This window comes from Branchiostoma lanceolatum, chromosome 1 (assembly GCF_035083965.1).
Source record: "Branchiostoma lanceolatum isolate klBraLanc5 chromosome 1, klBraLanc5.hap2, whole genome shotgun sequence".
Classification (NCBI taxonomy): Eukaryota; Metazoa; Chordata; class Leptocardii; order Amphioxiformes; family Branchiostomatidae; genus Branchiostoma; species Branchiostoma lanceolatum.
Genome location: NC_089722.1, coordinates 41,634,473 through 41,649,443, shown reverse-complemented (window position 1 = coordinate 41,649,443; position 14,971 = coordinate 41,634,473). Strand labels below are relative to the sequence as shown.

Here is a 14,971-nt window from a genome sequence, read left to right as displayed (position 1 = left end):
AATGTGTGAGCATAAAACTGTAAATACCACAATAATCCATAAGTAACAAGTCTTCCAAGTGGTACACTCAATAAAGATTTATACCAGGACAGTTAGTGGATATCAAAAAAGAATGTCTACTAAATATCATTCAGGATTTCAAGCTTCTAGATGGCATAATACAACATAATCAATTGCAACATAATGCGAATCACCATCAGTACCTTTGTCAGGTACCCACTCTAATAACAGTCAACTGTTCTCTTCAGACGAAAACGCCTGGTTGAATCTGGACAAGTACGTCACACTGGGAGTTGGACTGGATCCCGACGACCCTGCCGCGGTTCCGAAGATTCCCGACCTCCACATGACCGCCTCGTCGCGAGGGGCCGAGTTCTACCCGTGGCAGGCACGTCTGAACAACGGGGAGGGGCAGCAGCTGGGGGCGTGCTGGTCTCCGGCTCCGGTCCTGGACAAGAACCCTTGGCTACAGGTACCTAATGTCTAGTCACCATACCTAGTCTGATCGATAACGTGAGAATTCAGAAGAGGCTTCAGGGTATATGCTATATGTTACTGAGATCACGTCGTAGACCCTACCACTACACCACACATGAGAATGGTCCAGTACAAGAGTTCAGGTTTGATAGGAATTTGTTTACCAGCACAATTATACCTACTTTTCACAGTGATTGGAATTTAAAAGACTAATTTGATTTATAATTTCTAACAGAAATGCCAACATGCGAGCACGTGACATCAAATTAACAATAATGGCTCTTCATCAATGAGATATAGAAAAAGAATATGTGGTATTTCTCCTTCACACTTCAGATTACGCATGACAACGTGTACGAAGTAGCCGGTGTCATCACCCAGGGGGGTTACAACCAAGACCACTGGGTAACGTCCTACAAGCTGGCGTTCTCTGTGGATGAAGAATGGACAATGTACACAAACAGCACTGGGGACGGTGAAGAAATGGTCAGTTCAACTTCACTGTGAAAACAGACAAGACAGGGTAGAATTCACGATATAGAAGTGATGAAGACTATGACCTGGCGACGAAGTAAACCAGTTTTTACCCCTTCTAAGCTCCATTTACTGTTTGGAACATTTGTCAAGGCATCTTCACTACCAGGTGTGCAATATAACTTACAAGATTTTGTTTTGTTTCAGGTGTTCCGAGGGAATAGCGACAGCCACCGCCATTCTCGCAACCTGTTGGACAACCCGACCTTTGCGCTCTACACTCGCTTCTACCCACTCACCTTCCACAATCAGATCGCACTGAGGGTCGAGATTCTCGTCAAACATGGTCAGAAGTCTAATGTATTTCATTGATTTATGTTTATTCTGCTTGAATCAAATGTTATTCGCTGCTACTGGTGTCCCGGCGTTCTACAATAATTAACTAAGACAAAATAGCAAAATATACAGAAAGAAACATCATTCTGTACTCAGGTAGCTAGACTGTTTACAATATCACTTCCAAAATGATTGTGTCTCACTGAACCATTTGCTCACTTCTCGGGTCATTCTGTCCATCGGAAATAGATCAGAAAAAGTAACCCTCAGGTTGTCATGTAAATGTAGTTATCTCCATGAAAAAAGACTTTTTGATGGGGATATTATTTTGAGTGTGTTTGCGTGTTTGTTTGCATGTGTGTATGTTTGTGTCACCGGATGCGTAAAGTCAGCACAACTGAAGAACGTCTAAATGGATTGTAATGATATTTGGTATGTTGGTAGGTGATGGGAGGAGAAAGGCCAAGGTCGATTTTGGGCCCCCTGGTATGTGTCACTGGAACTGCAATGGCGTATTTGTCAAAAACATATCATACATCAAAACAAATTTCATGGAGATTTTGGGTCTTCAGACTCTTGTTATAAGCGGTACACTTATCTTTCATATTCCTCATAAGGCTCAGGTTGTGCATCTGACAAGGTCTTCTGTAATGGAACATGTCGACCAAGGGAAAGTTTCTGTCGTCTCTTTGACGGATGTTTGCCGCGGGGCTTTAACTATGGAGACATGTAAATATAATCACTAAACAACTTTCCTTACGTAGCTTATACATTGGAATAGCTGTGTGAACTTGAAATAGCCATATTAAATATGAGACAGGACAAAATGCATGCAGACAATTGAATTTAGATATCATCCTTTAAGTGAAAACTTAAAACTGATCGAAAGACATATCATTATCATCTTATCATTAAAGACATATCATTATCATTATCAGTATAAAATCATCAGCAGGTTGATAAGCTGTGACACTTTTAAGTGTTGCTTTAAAAAGCAATGGATCTGAATGAATTGAAAGACTAACAAACTGTTTCTGCTGCAGACCTGTTTGTGAAAACGTGTTGGAGGCTGAGTGCGGGCTGGAATTGACCATGGACTTGGCGAATCTCGGATGTTTGGGTTCGTTGATCCACTTTAAACCACTATGTAGTCTCTGTACAGAGAAGTGGGCTTATGTAGTGATGGGGGTGCATGGCTGCTGAATACAGCAATGATGCAATGCAATAACATATCATATAACACTAAAGTATTCAGCAGGTGTTGTTGTTTAGAGACTTTTCACAAAAGACTGGAGTTGGTCCGTCGAACATTTGGGTCCATTTTTTTTCTGTTGGAAATTAAAGTTTAACTTTGATTAGGAATGGCTTCTACCAACACAGATGGACTTTCAAATAAAACTCCACTGAAATATGTATGCCTGCCTGCCAGTAGGAAAAAGGATTCTTACTTCTTTGCCTTCTAGAGATCGACAGCCAATTCAGCCCGTGTGGGGATGGTAGAGTGTTCCACGACAGTCAGGCTTGTGACGGCGCAGAAGACTGTTCAACTGGGGAGGACGAGGCAAGCTGCGACGGTAAGAATTCTCCGGACAATTCCGTACTAGCAAACATACAACCGTTTTGAAGAAAGGAGAACACACGGGCTACCTGGGCTGGATACAATATTAAATAGCTCCAAGGGCTTGCCTTGGCTGTCCAGGCTCCCATGTTTACACTGCAAAGAAACATTTAAAGACACCAGTGTGCCTCAATTTGAACAGAAGGGATGTGTTGCTGCTCTTTCTGTTTTTCTTTAAAGCTTTCCCCTCATTGCTCTAATTCCCTAACTCTAAGTCTTCTCCCGTATTCAGTATGATGCTTTGAACATATGGCATATCCTACTAGAAATATTTGAACTATAACCTACTTGATATGATGCCATATAGCTCGTATATGACTAATTCGCTTAATTCACCCTTCCACCAAATCATCATCTACCAGATAGTCGACTTCTAATGACATATGAGAGTAACTCACATTCTACACTTTGTGTTTCCTTCAGAGTGTGCGATGGAATGTCTGACTGTCTCGGGTGACCCCTGCGTCTCCAGTGTGTGGATATGCGATGAACTAAATGACTGCTTGAATGGGGAAGACGAACAAGGGTGTGTGCAAGGTAGGCGTTGGACTGGTGACTTAAAGATGGATAGAAGATGTGACTAATTTAATGTTTTTGCCTTCCGATCGTTCCCGGCCATTTTACAAACCAACCCGCCGACAGCATACCAGCAAAATGGGGCCATATTGCAGCAGAACGAACACTAAGAATGTAAAAGATGGTCAATTAGTAAATCCCTATGGCTTTGCCTTGTTACCATGGTTTACCTGTTTTGTGTACTCTCCACGACAGGTGTGCCCAAACACTGCTTCTTCACCTGCCGTAACAACGTCACCTGTCTGCCGATAACTCACCTGGGGGACGGGCATCAGGACTGTGCTGACGGCGAGGACGAAATGCCCATTGAAGGTAAGTCGCAACCTTCATGATTAGTGATGGGAATGTGACGTAGCAATTGCACAGTTTACATGACAGGCTTAGCGTACTGTAGCTACCACTCTGAAAGTCTCTAAACCCCCTGCTAGTAACATTACCCGGGAGGAGAAAACCGCTCTCAAGGATTTGGCCACTAATCAAGACATAGTGATTCTTCCTGCTGACAAAGGCAGATGCACAGTAGTCTTAGACAGGGAGCAGTATGACAGGAAGATACAGGACCTCTTAGGGGACAAAGACACATACAAGCCTTTGAAAAGAGATCCCACTACCAAGTTTAAGAGGGAAATCACCGAAGCCCTCAAGAAATTAGAAACTGATGAAGCTCTGGATCATGTCACCTATCTAAAAATCAAACCCAAATCGGAACAACCCCCTGCTTTCTACGGCCTCCCAAAAATCCACAAACAGGACGTCCCTCTACGGCCCATAGTTTCTGGTATAGGCTCAGTCACCTACGAAGTAGCAAGTTTTCTAGCGAAGATTTTGGGACCTTTAGTGGGGAAGTCTCAACACCATGTACAGAACAGTTCAGATTTCGTAAACAAAATCAAAGACATCCAGTTAGACGAAGATGATATCATCACTTCGTATGATGTGTGTTCTCTTTTCACCTGCATCCCCCCCAAATAAGCGGTGTCAGTAGTCAGGGAAGCCTTAGAGGCTGATAACACACTAGCAGACAGAACCAAGTTATCTGTGGACCAAATATGCAAGCTGCTAGACCTCTGCCTGGGGTGCACATACTTCACTTACAAAGGACAATTCTTCCAACAACTGCACGGCTGTGCTATGGGTTCACCAGTTTCGCCCATCGTGGTAAACCTGTACATGGAGAAATTTGAGAACAAAGCCCTCAGTACTTTCAATGACACTCCCCCGGCCAACTGGTTCCGTTATGTAGATGACACTTGGTGCAGACTAAAGAAGAGAGTAGCTGATGATTTCTTTGAACATATCAACCAGATAGATGACAACATCAAGTTCACACAGGAGTCGAGTCAAGATAATACGCTCCCCTTCCTAGACACCAAAACCATCATAGAGAAGGATGGTCGCCTCCAGTTCGAAGTATACAGGAAGCCGACCCATACCGATCAGTATCTGGCTTTTGATTCTCACCACCCTTTGGAACACAAACTGGCAGTTATAAAAACCCTCTTTCATCGGGCAGACAACATCATCACCTCAGACACGGCCAAAACAGACGAACATAGACACCTCCGAGGTGCCCTGGGCAAATGTGGCTACCAAAGATGGACTTTCAACAAAGCCCTCAAACCGTCTGACCAGTCCAAGAAAACGCCTAAGTGTACACCGTTGACCAACAGAAACAAGGCCAACATCACTATTCCATATGTACAAGGAGTGTCCGAAAAACTCCGACGGATCTTCCAAAACTTCAACATTGCCACCAACTTCAAACCTCAATCAACTCTCAGACAAAGACTGGTACATCCTAAAGACCGACCCCGCAAAGGCAGCAAGGCCGATGTCATCTACAGACTCAAATGTGAAGAACCCAACTGCAACAACACTTACATCGGAGAGACCAGCCGATCACTTAATGAAAGGTACAAAGAACATTGCGCTAACCGCTACTCCTCGGCCATTTTCCACCACCTTAAACACAACCAGGGGCACTCGTTCAATCTCGAATCCACTGATATCCTTGACCGCGAACCCCGCTGGTTCGAACGTGGAGTAAGGGAAGCAATATATGAGAGGATATACAATCCAACCCTCAACAGGAAAGGAGGGCTAAGGGTGGAACTGTCTGGCACTTGGGACATAGCCTTGGGGGCAAACCAGCTTTAGCTCCTATATTAAAACAATAGGAGCCATTGTCCCCTTTTACTTCAACCTTGTCTTGAGTTGTCTAATTTGCTTTCTATTGGACTATCTAAAAATTTGTCTTCTCCTTATTTGCATATCAATTCATAGTTCGTGGTTATAAACCTGCTGTTCAACTGATCTTGCTCACAGTCACTGACGAAAAGTAGTGGATGCTACTTGAAACGTCTGACCGTTTCCAAAATTATATCCAGTTGTTTGAGTAATTGCTTTTTTGGCGTATCTTATTACCTGGATGTCTAATCTTCATCGACGTAGCGTACTGTATGGTGTAGTATAGGCCTTTCCACATTTTACATTTATCATATGAAGATAGCAACCAACATATTAGTTTTCATTCCTCTCCCACATATTTCAAATGCCAGTCCTCAAGGCCCAAACAGATATCTATATCCCCCCTGCACCACTCCCGGTGGCATGCCCTGCGTAGCAATGCGCCAAGGGCTCACTCCATGGAGGCCTTTCAATTATGCAAAGCTTCGCCTGTAATATGGTAATAGGATACAGTACAGCAGCCCAAAAGTACAAATGATTAATAAATTGGCGGACGTACCGTCTACTACAAATATCATGGTAGAGAGTCTGTGGACATAGCAGCAGGAGCTACTTGTATGTGTCTTCATGTCATTGTGAAGAAGTCACCTATAGGGACATTGATCTAGTCCATAGGATTTCCAAAAATAGATAGAGGTAGGTCAGTCCGGAGAGCCAGTAGAGGGAGAGGCACGCTTAGAAAGGAGCTCCGCAAGATTGGATGTTTCTCAGATTAGGAAAGGAAGGAAAGGAGCTGTTCCCGTCCACTTGTGTCTGATATGTTCCTGGGTTGAAGAGAGACTGCTGGCCGTCTCCTGACACGTGGTGTACAGAAGTGATTATTTAACGAAGGCCATAACTGCGGTAGGTGGGGACGCGATGGACGAATCACAGAGCTGGGTGACAGTCCGCAAGGAAGGGAATAGTTCTACGTCAAGAAAAAGAAATTATTACCGCGAGGACGACTTTCTTCACGCCTTTTGGGTTGTATAAATTCCGTACAATGCCGTGTGGCTTGCATAATTCCTCGGCCTCGTTCCAGGAGTTAATGGACCAGGTCCTCAGGGGCCTAGAGGAGTTCGAGTCACTTATTGCAACAGCTCGCAACTTGTTAATGTCAAGGTAGAGAGTACACTCTGACAGAATCGCCCTGTAGAGATCCCGATCGGAGTCTGTAAAGTTAAACATATTCCCTTAAAAGACGGTTAAAATTTCCAAATTTCATTTGTGTCCCTTAAGATCAATGGATTGACTTGAAAGTTAGGATTTATAAATGGGAAACCACACTAACACAGGCTGATCGTAGTCTCGAAAGAAACAGCGATCGGGGTCTCTATTATAACGGCAGAATCGGCTATTCGGATAGATCGGATCTCAACCCTGTATATTGAAAGTAATAAAAATCTGTTGCTACAGTTGAAGAGACCCTGGGGCGCAGGTGGGGCTCCTGCAGCTACAGCTGCGCGTCCGTCTACGGCAACGCGTCGTGCGTTCCTGACGCGTTCAGCTGTGACGGTGACGCGGACTGTTGGGAGGAAGAGGACGAGCAGGGGTGTGAGGGTGGGCAACCTGGGACAGAGGATTGCCCGACGTTCTACTGCGGCCTGCCCAGCTCTCCGGACCTCGAGTACTGCGTGCACGGTCATCTGATCTGTGACGGGTACCCGGACTGTGCGGCAGGGGAGGACGAGCAGGGGTGCGGCAACGCGGACGGCGCGTCCACTGAAGCCAGCACCGCGCCGAGCATCGGACCGACCGCGGAACCGACAAGTGGTCAAGGATCGTTCGAAGATCAAACAGGTGCCAAAGCAAATATTATATTATTTCTTCTAAAATCTAATCATCCCTGGAGCCTTTTTTTTTTAGTTTTCTTTTCTAGCGTTAACTTTTCCTATATAGACCAATATGGCAAATAGGATAGAAAAGCATATTTAAAACAAACAAAATATGCGGTGGGGGGCATTATGGCCTATCGTATATCTGATGTTGTCCCATCTTGGCTTCATATTTTTCTCTTGCTGTATGGGACAAATATGTACTAATCAACTCGCGTAAAACAAGACTAGTGATCTCTACAGTTCGTTCATCCAACTTGTAGCAAGGCAGTCTGTTAACTGTTGAATTTTGAATGCATGTTTTTTAAGGAACCTGTTTGTAATATGCTTACTGTAACAGTTACTGTTTATTTTGTCTGTTTAGTTACAGGGTTCTATGAAGGGAATCGTGCACCCCAGGCCCCGGCCATGACCTGGATGGTGGCCTCTGCACTGTGCGGTCAGATTATCTACCGCCTGGCTTTCTAATCAATACAAGTCTCGTCTGTTGGAAACAAAAATAGATAAAAAATGTTTGGAAATCGCTAAGAGAAAAAGCATGAAATAGCGTTTCAGAAACATGATCTGTGTTCATTCTTTAGACAAGTGTGTGGATCAATTATCTTAAAATCCACTGCCTTTGAGCTATACCTTGTCCGAGCTATTGTTTGGAATATATCATTTTCTTATGTCTCAAACATTCGATTTAAAAACCACAGTATCCTTTATGATGGTGAATCAATGCAATTCAAAACAATTCATCTCCAATATTTTCTGCAGAAATTTAAAGACGTCAAACGCTTTAAATGGCTTTAGCATTGATTGAGAATATAGTTGCGGTAAAGTCATTGTTACTATAGTATAATAATCACTAAAGAATCTGGTTGCAATCGACACACCTCTCACACCGTCTGTTAAGTTAACATTCCTCTTAAGAATCTAGTGTAACATTACCAGAAAATTTGCAAGACAACCAGAAAAAGAGCAAATAAATATAGTTTTCTGACATAGTATGGCATGGCACCGAATGATTGAAGTCAGTCTTGTTGCAGACAACATATTAATTACTCAAGGTTTAATATTACTCTGTTAATAGTTTCATAAGCTTTGTATATCACTAGCTGACCAACTTGTTTTACCAAGCCGACATTTTGGTGACAGTCTGTCACAATCTTAAATGGCATATTGTAACTCTACTTCAGTCATGAACTGGGGGGAGGGGGTCAGTGTCATGTCATATTGACAATTTCCAGTTTTTTAGGGTAACCTGGTGTGTACATTTTATTTAGGTAAGGACAATTTGCTTCAATTTTCAAAATGCATGCAGAAGACTAAAGTAGAATGTCATTGTTATTATCAGTCCTTCAAATTTATTGTTTTGAAATAAGACATTAAGGGTTTTTGAACATGGTGAATAAAAATGAATTGATACCTGCATGTAAATGCTTGAAGTTCTGCTGCAGCTCAAAGGAAAGCCACCAGGGGGCTCATAATCTAATAATTTCTTCGATAGGCCTAACCACATATCAAATTTCATATCAATCGACAGCTTCTGGAGTTATGCTGCTAAACCACAAACACAGTAACACTGCTAAAAAGGCTACCGAAAACACAACCCTATTTGCCAAAGGTAACAATTCTAACAGCTGTAAAGTGTAATGTAAAATGTGCAAAGAACCACACAAAGATGATCAAGCTACCCATAGCAACATCAAAGATATTTATTTAAAAATGAATCCACAGTTATATCAAATCTCTCGTTTCCATCCCATGGTTAACAATCCATTGCACAATAATCAGATATAACATCTCATCTTATCCCACACTTGATTATTCAATTGTCATGTGACATGCACAATACCTGATTGGTAAGAATGTAGTAATGTGACCTGTCAATCACATAGGTCACAAATTTGAAACAGTAACAATATCACATACACCAGATTCAAATATCAGTGGTCCCATATCCTGTTTGTATATCATAATGGTACAGTCCAGTCTGGCTGACCAATGGCACACGGACATCTAGCACTGAGGGGCAGACCATGTAAGACAGTAGAGGTGTCCACAGATGAAAAAGATGTATAGAACAGAGAAGTTACACAATTTCACATTTGGCACAGGCACATGGTACAGACACAGTCACATTATAAAAAGTCATTTTTTGCCATGATTTAACAGCCATATTACTGAGGACATTCAGCATGACACAGGGTTCACCTGAGGCTACTGAGCTAAAATTTGCACAAAGCAGTGATGTTTGTATTTTTCTACTTATCTAGCAGCTCACAAGCATACTATTTTCTACCTTCTAGTACAATAAACACGATTTTCAACATGTTAGCAGCTCCCCCTATCAGCACCCAGTAATTACTACATCATACAAGAATGAATGAGAAGCTCCCCCTATCATGCCAGTGATTACTGCATCAAACATGCATGTGTTAGCAGCTTCCCCTATCAGCCCACAGTGATTACTGCATCAGACATGTATGTGTTAGCAGCTCCCCCTATCAGCCCACAGTGATTACTACATCAAACATGTATGTGTTAGCAGCTCCCCCCATCAGCCCACAGTGATTACTGCACCAAACACATGTGCTTCAGTTCAGAGTGATGTCCATTTCCATCCTGGACTTCATGGTGTGCGACCTGGTACACAAAAAAGGGAAAAGAACAATCAAAAGATGTCAACACCTTAATTGGGAAAGTAAGGTAAGGTAAGGTAAAGGGACATCAATGCAGTCTTTTGAAATCGTATAATGAGCAAATTTCTGGAGCAAGGAGGTTAAAGATAGACTTCTCTTTTAACTGCCTTGTCTGGAGTTAGACCTACAGTAGAGACGGGGGTGCCATAAACTTGTGTGTTATCCCTGAAGGTGGTTTACCATTTATGCACAAGAAACAAACGAAAGCGTCCCTACTTGTTCCTCATGTGCCCAAGCCACTCATCCAGAGTCTGGATCTGGTGCATGACGGACGCGCCGCTAGTCCCGCCCGCTGCCGTGTACTGCTCTACGCTGTTCTCGTAGTTCCACAGCTTTTCCACGTCCACCTCGAACTTCGGGCTGGAGACAAACAAATAACAACACTTGTTTACAAGACATTCTTTCAACAGTAAAACTAACAGGTTAGTATACGCGTATATGAAGACAACTTTCTATTCTATCATATCTGTTTCGCTGCCAGCATCAAAATTTGGGATGGAGATAAACACTTGTTTACTCAGAAAAAACGATTGTTGGTACATCAAATAAACCAACAGATAAACAACAACACTTGTTTACTCGACAAACATTTGTTGGTACCTCAAATAACCTGCTTTTAAAAACAACATTTCAATTTTCTATTCAAATAGACTATAGTGAAGAAAAACACTTTTAGTACAGAAAATGACCAGAGTGGCATGCTACACTCTCAAGGGCCCTGCACTACACCACCAGATTGCCAGGAGGCGCTGCAGCATACCTGACTGTCTGTAAGTCCTCAAGCGTGAGGTCACTCAGCTGGCACTTCTTGGTCTCGGCCAGGTGTACAGCCGCACCGGACATGCCGTGGGCCTCGCGGAACGGGATCTAAATGGAAACAAATTGTCGTAAGATCTTCATAACAATACTCGACCTATATAATCATCACGATACCTACAAAATATACATGTACATGTAAAAATGTACCAAATACATGTAATACATAAGCGTGCTTTAGTTCTGTTTACTGCCTGTAAGCGTGTGACAGGAAATACACTACTACAATGAATCAGCACCAAGTTCTGTTCATCTAAACCCCAAACTTCCCTGCCTGCACATTATACTGTAATTCTTGATTTGTTAACGGTAACCTAATTTTAGCTACTTTAAACTGTCACTAGTAAACCGCTAAACTTTCATCATCCCAAACATTTGATAACTAACATTTGAGAGAGCAATGTTTGTTCTCACCGTTAAAATTAAATGCCGTGAACTACTCCCTTTCTCCCAACTGCTAACATCACCAACTGCAATATTCAATGGATTTACAGAAACAATACTCACCCCCTTGCGGACCAGATAGTAGGCGATGTCTGTGGCCAGCATGTCGAGGCTCAGGGCAGCCTTCGTCGCGACCTTGTTGACCTCCAGGGTGGACAGCACGCCCGTTGCCACTAGCAACACGCCCATCATGGTGTCGTATGCGTCGAACATCCCCTCCTTGTCCTCCTGAAGGTCCTTGTTGTAGGTGCTGGGCAGGCCCTTCAAGGTCATCATGAAACCCGAGCACTGAAAGCCATGACATCATCAATCTTGCGCACTATCATTGAAAACTTTGACATCATCAATCCTGAGCAATGAAAGCCATGACATCATCAATCCTGAGTACTGAAAACCATGACATCGCTAATCCTGAGCACTATCATTGAAAACTATGACACTGAAAGCCATGACATCATCAATCTTGAGTACTGAAAACCATTACATCACAAATCCTATTAAAGAAGCACTTAATCATTGAAAACTATGACACTGAAAACCATGACATCTTCAATCATCAAAAAGTTATGACATCATGAATTGTGAGCATTATAATATAAACCATGACATCGTTAATTCTATCCACAGAAAACCATGTGATTATCAACCCTATATATGCCCGAGCACCATAGTTCATGATTCACCATGAGAACCCTGCCCGACTTACATGCCCGAACACTCGGCCGGCCTTTCCCCTGATCAGCTCCAGACTGTCCGGGTTCTTCTTCTGCGGCATCAGGCTGCTGCCGGTGCTGCAGGGGGGAGGGGGGCACACAGGGGGAGGGGGCACATCGGCAAGGTCAGCTGCAAGGTCAACCCTTCAAAGGAAGCCTTGCAGATAAGGCTGTCTACCTAAACAATTTTTAGGTAAAGGGTACAGTGGTTTAGGTACAGGTCCAGAGCTGGGCCTATATAAGTTTGGTCAATAATCTGCAAGTAAAATGTAGCAAATGTCTTTTTCAGTGGTAAATTGTCAGCTTTGTACATATTTTAATCTCCAAATAAAGTTAAAATTCTCATTTCTGACAGGGATTTACCTATCGTTAGTCTAAAAACTGATGTCCCCTCATAAATGCTATAGTTTGTCCAGCTACAGGATAAGGTACAGGTTCACATCTGGAACTGTACCAAATTTTATAGGAATAATTAGAGGATCTAGGAACGCAGCCTTACTTGCAAATAAAGAAATCTATCAAACCAACCAGATTGAAGGGTCTGATGAATGTTTAGAAGCTGACAGACATTGAACTGAAAGTCCAGATAAATGTGAAACTGTGGAGGAAGGTTGTGCCCTTGACCCCTGACCTGTAGGCGTCTGAGAGGGAGATGAAGCTGAACTCCTTGGTGCTGTAGATGATGAGGTCCTCCGCCCACTTGCTTACTCTCCAAGCAGAGGTTGAATGGGCAGATTGTCACCGTTTTATCATATGCCGTCATTTTTTGTCGCTAGCCCATTCCAATGGAATGGGCTAGCGACAAAAAATGACGGCATATGATAAAACGGTGACAATCTGCCCATTCAACCTCTGCTTGGAGAGTACACTTGCTCAGGTGGGTCGCCGTTAGCGACGCCCAGAACAGAAACTCAACTGCACAAACACAGAAATATAAACTTAGCAACTTCTTATCAGTACCGTACCTGGTTCAGTGGTTAGCAGGGCTGTCAGCACCTTTAATTTTTTTCATCCCTCTTAATGTTTCAGGGCCAATGTTTGAATTAATTCACATTATTATTCTGTCATTTTAAGCCTACAAAAATGCATTTTTATCAATTTCATGTCATGAAATTCCCATTTTTTGGACGGACAGGATGATATTTCCGTACCAACAAGTGAAATTTCCGTCCTGGGACGGAGGGACGGGTCCTAGAGTCAGCCCTGGTGGTTAGTGACATAGCCTCTGGACCAAGAGTTAAAATCTCGGCTGTTGTTGCTGACATGACTAAGAACTGGACTACAAACGCTGAAACACAAGAGGCTACTAGAAACTGACACCTGGCTCCCGGGGATCGAACCCGGGCCCGTCAGTCCAAAGACCGCATGCCATAACCGCTAGGCTGAAAGGTCCGGACCAGTTAGACTGGTCAGTTAGTGGCGCTTGAACCCCACTGTTACAATGCTACCATTCAAAGTACATGTGAATGGTGCCTGGGTGATTCTATGGGGAAAGAGTAGATGGGCATCAACCCAAATAAACATAGTTGTGATCACCAGACTCATAACTCTTTTGGACATGCTTGAGGGAAGATTGCTAGCAAGGATGCCAGAGCCATTACTCTTCTAACATCATCAGAAGAAGGTTTATAAAAAGTTGATACCTACCCACAAAGTCCCTCCCACTGGTGGCATCCAGGCTGTTCAGGCTCACTGCACCAAATCCCAGCTCTGGGGAGAGATAACACAAATATCAAGTACATGTAAAATTATACAATATAGTAGGCTGGATCAAAAACATACACCAACTTGTATGAAAGGGGGTTATGAATAAAGCAAAAATCAAGATGTAGAAAGTGTTGCAGTATCAGATATACTTGCATTACATAGAAGAAAAGTGGAAGTTTTTATAGAGTTTTCTTCCAGATCTATTCTACAAGACTTTAAGGTGAGTATACATCAATATATATCTACACCAGGATTTCTCAACATTGATTCAAATAGCAATTGTAAGTACATACTGACATATGACACAACCAGCTTTGTACATATAGCACAATGTATATAACATGACCAAACTTCAGAAATTCCACCAAATTGAATCTTGAAATTCAAAAGCGCATTGTCACCCCATACTTCATAGTTGTTTGTAAGGTAGATTAGTCTCCTAGAATGTTAAGACGGTTAGGCAGCAGAAGATGCCATGAATTGTACCTTGTACAGTTGTTGTGAACTGTGTTTTCCTTTCTATCAAACTATGAACTATCAAACCAGCCCATGTAAAACTCACCCTTTGCCAGGAACTGCCTGTCCACATTGAAGGGGTTTCCTGCCAGGGCACCGCTGAAAAACAGACGGAGAGAAATTTGAACTCAAAATCCTGTACCGAATTCCAGAAGCAAACACAGAATTTTTGTCCTTTAATAATCCTATTCCTACATGTCACCTTAAAAATATATTTATTTCAGATCAGCCCTCAGCAGTTATATTGTACCTCCAAACCATATAGTATGTACATCGATGAAGGTTTGACAATATAGATCAAATCTTCCTTACAATTTCTACAATCATTGATCTTTTTCTACAATTACATATTGATTTTTTTTACTATTTTTTACTTAATCATAGATAGATTTTCTTCTACAGTCATGCATGGAGTGATCTATCTCCATGGTTGAATGCATGCTCAGAACAAAAACGAATTTAAAAAGAAAATAGATCGGGCACTCAAGGGGAGGAAGCTTGAACCACATGCTGACTTACTACAAAGTCAGCTATCGCAGAGTTTTG

At 42.5% G+C, this 14,971-nt stretch overlaps 2 protein-coding genes across 2 annotated transcripts; one reads left to right on the top strand and one right to left on the bottom strand.

The window, feature by feature from the left end:
• Positions 1 to 2,469: 2,469 nt before the first annotated feature.
• LOC136426782 (low-density lipoprotein receptor-like) lies at positions 2,470 to 8,964 on the top strand. Its single transcript, XM_066415508.1, has 6 exons — positions 2,470 to 2,475; positions 2,753 to 2,861; positions 3,329 to 3,442; positions 3,677 to 3,793; positions 7,124 to 7,507; positions 7,907 to 8,964. Exons 1-6 carry the CDS (start codon positions 2,470 to 2,472, stop codon positions 8,008 to 8,010), a joined length of 834 nt encoding a protein of 277 aa, XP_066271605.1. The 3' UTR covers positions 8,011 to 8,964.
• Positions 8,965 to 9,224: 260 nt separating this feature from the next.
• On the bottom strand, positions 9,225 to 14,686 carry LOC136426769 (argininosuccinate lyase-like). Its single transcript, XM_066415500.1, has 10 exons — positions 14,676 to 14,686; positions 14,472 to 14,524; positions 13,850 to 13,912; positions 13,077 to 13,117; positions 12,834 to 12,907; positions 12,196 to 12,280; positions 11,553 to 11,777; positions 10,990 to 11,096; positions 10,446 to 10,589; positions 9,225 to 10,173 (listed from the first exon to the last, which is right to left on the bottom strand). The coding sequence occupies exons 1-10, from the start codon at positions 14,684 to 14,686 to the stop codon at positions 10,125 to 10,127; spliced, it is 852 nt and encodes a 283-aa protein (XP_066271597.1). The 3' UTR covers positions 9,225 to 10,124.
• Positions 14,687 to 14,971: the final 285 nt, after the last annotated feature.

Excerpts from the sequence above, each read along its gene's own strand:
- LOC136426782 (XM_066415508.1), top strand. Across the intron at positions 2,862-3,328 it reads GGACGAGGCAAGCTGCGACG|AGTGTGCGATGGAATGTCTG; the intron begins GTAAGAATTCTC and ends TGTTTCCTTCAG. Across the intron at positions 3,443-3,676 it reads CGAACAAGGGTGTGTGCAAG|GTGTGCCCAAACACTGCTTC; the intron begins GTAGGCGTTGGA and ends TCTCCACGACAG.
- LOC136426769 (XM_066415500.1), bottom strand. Across the intron at positions 13,118-13,849 it reads CAGTGGGAGGGACTTTGTGG|TTGAGTTTCTGTTCTGGGCG; the intron begins GTAGGTATCAAC and ends GTGTTTGTGCAG. Across the intron at positions 11,778-12,195 it reads CCGGCCGAGTGTTCGGGCAT|TGCTCGGGTTTCATGATGAC; the intron begins GTAAGTCGGGCA and ends CATGGCTTTCAG.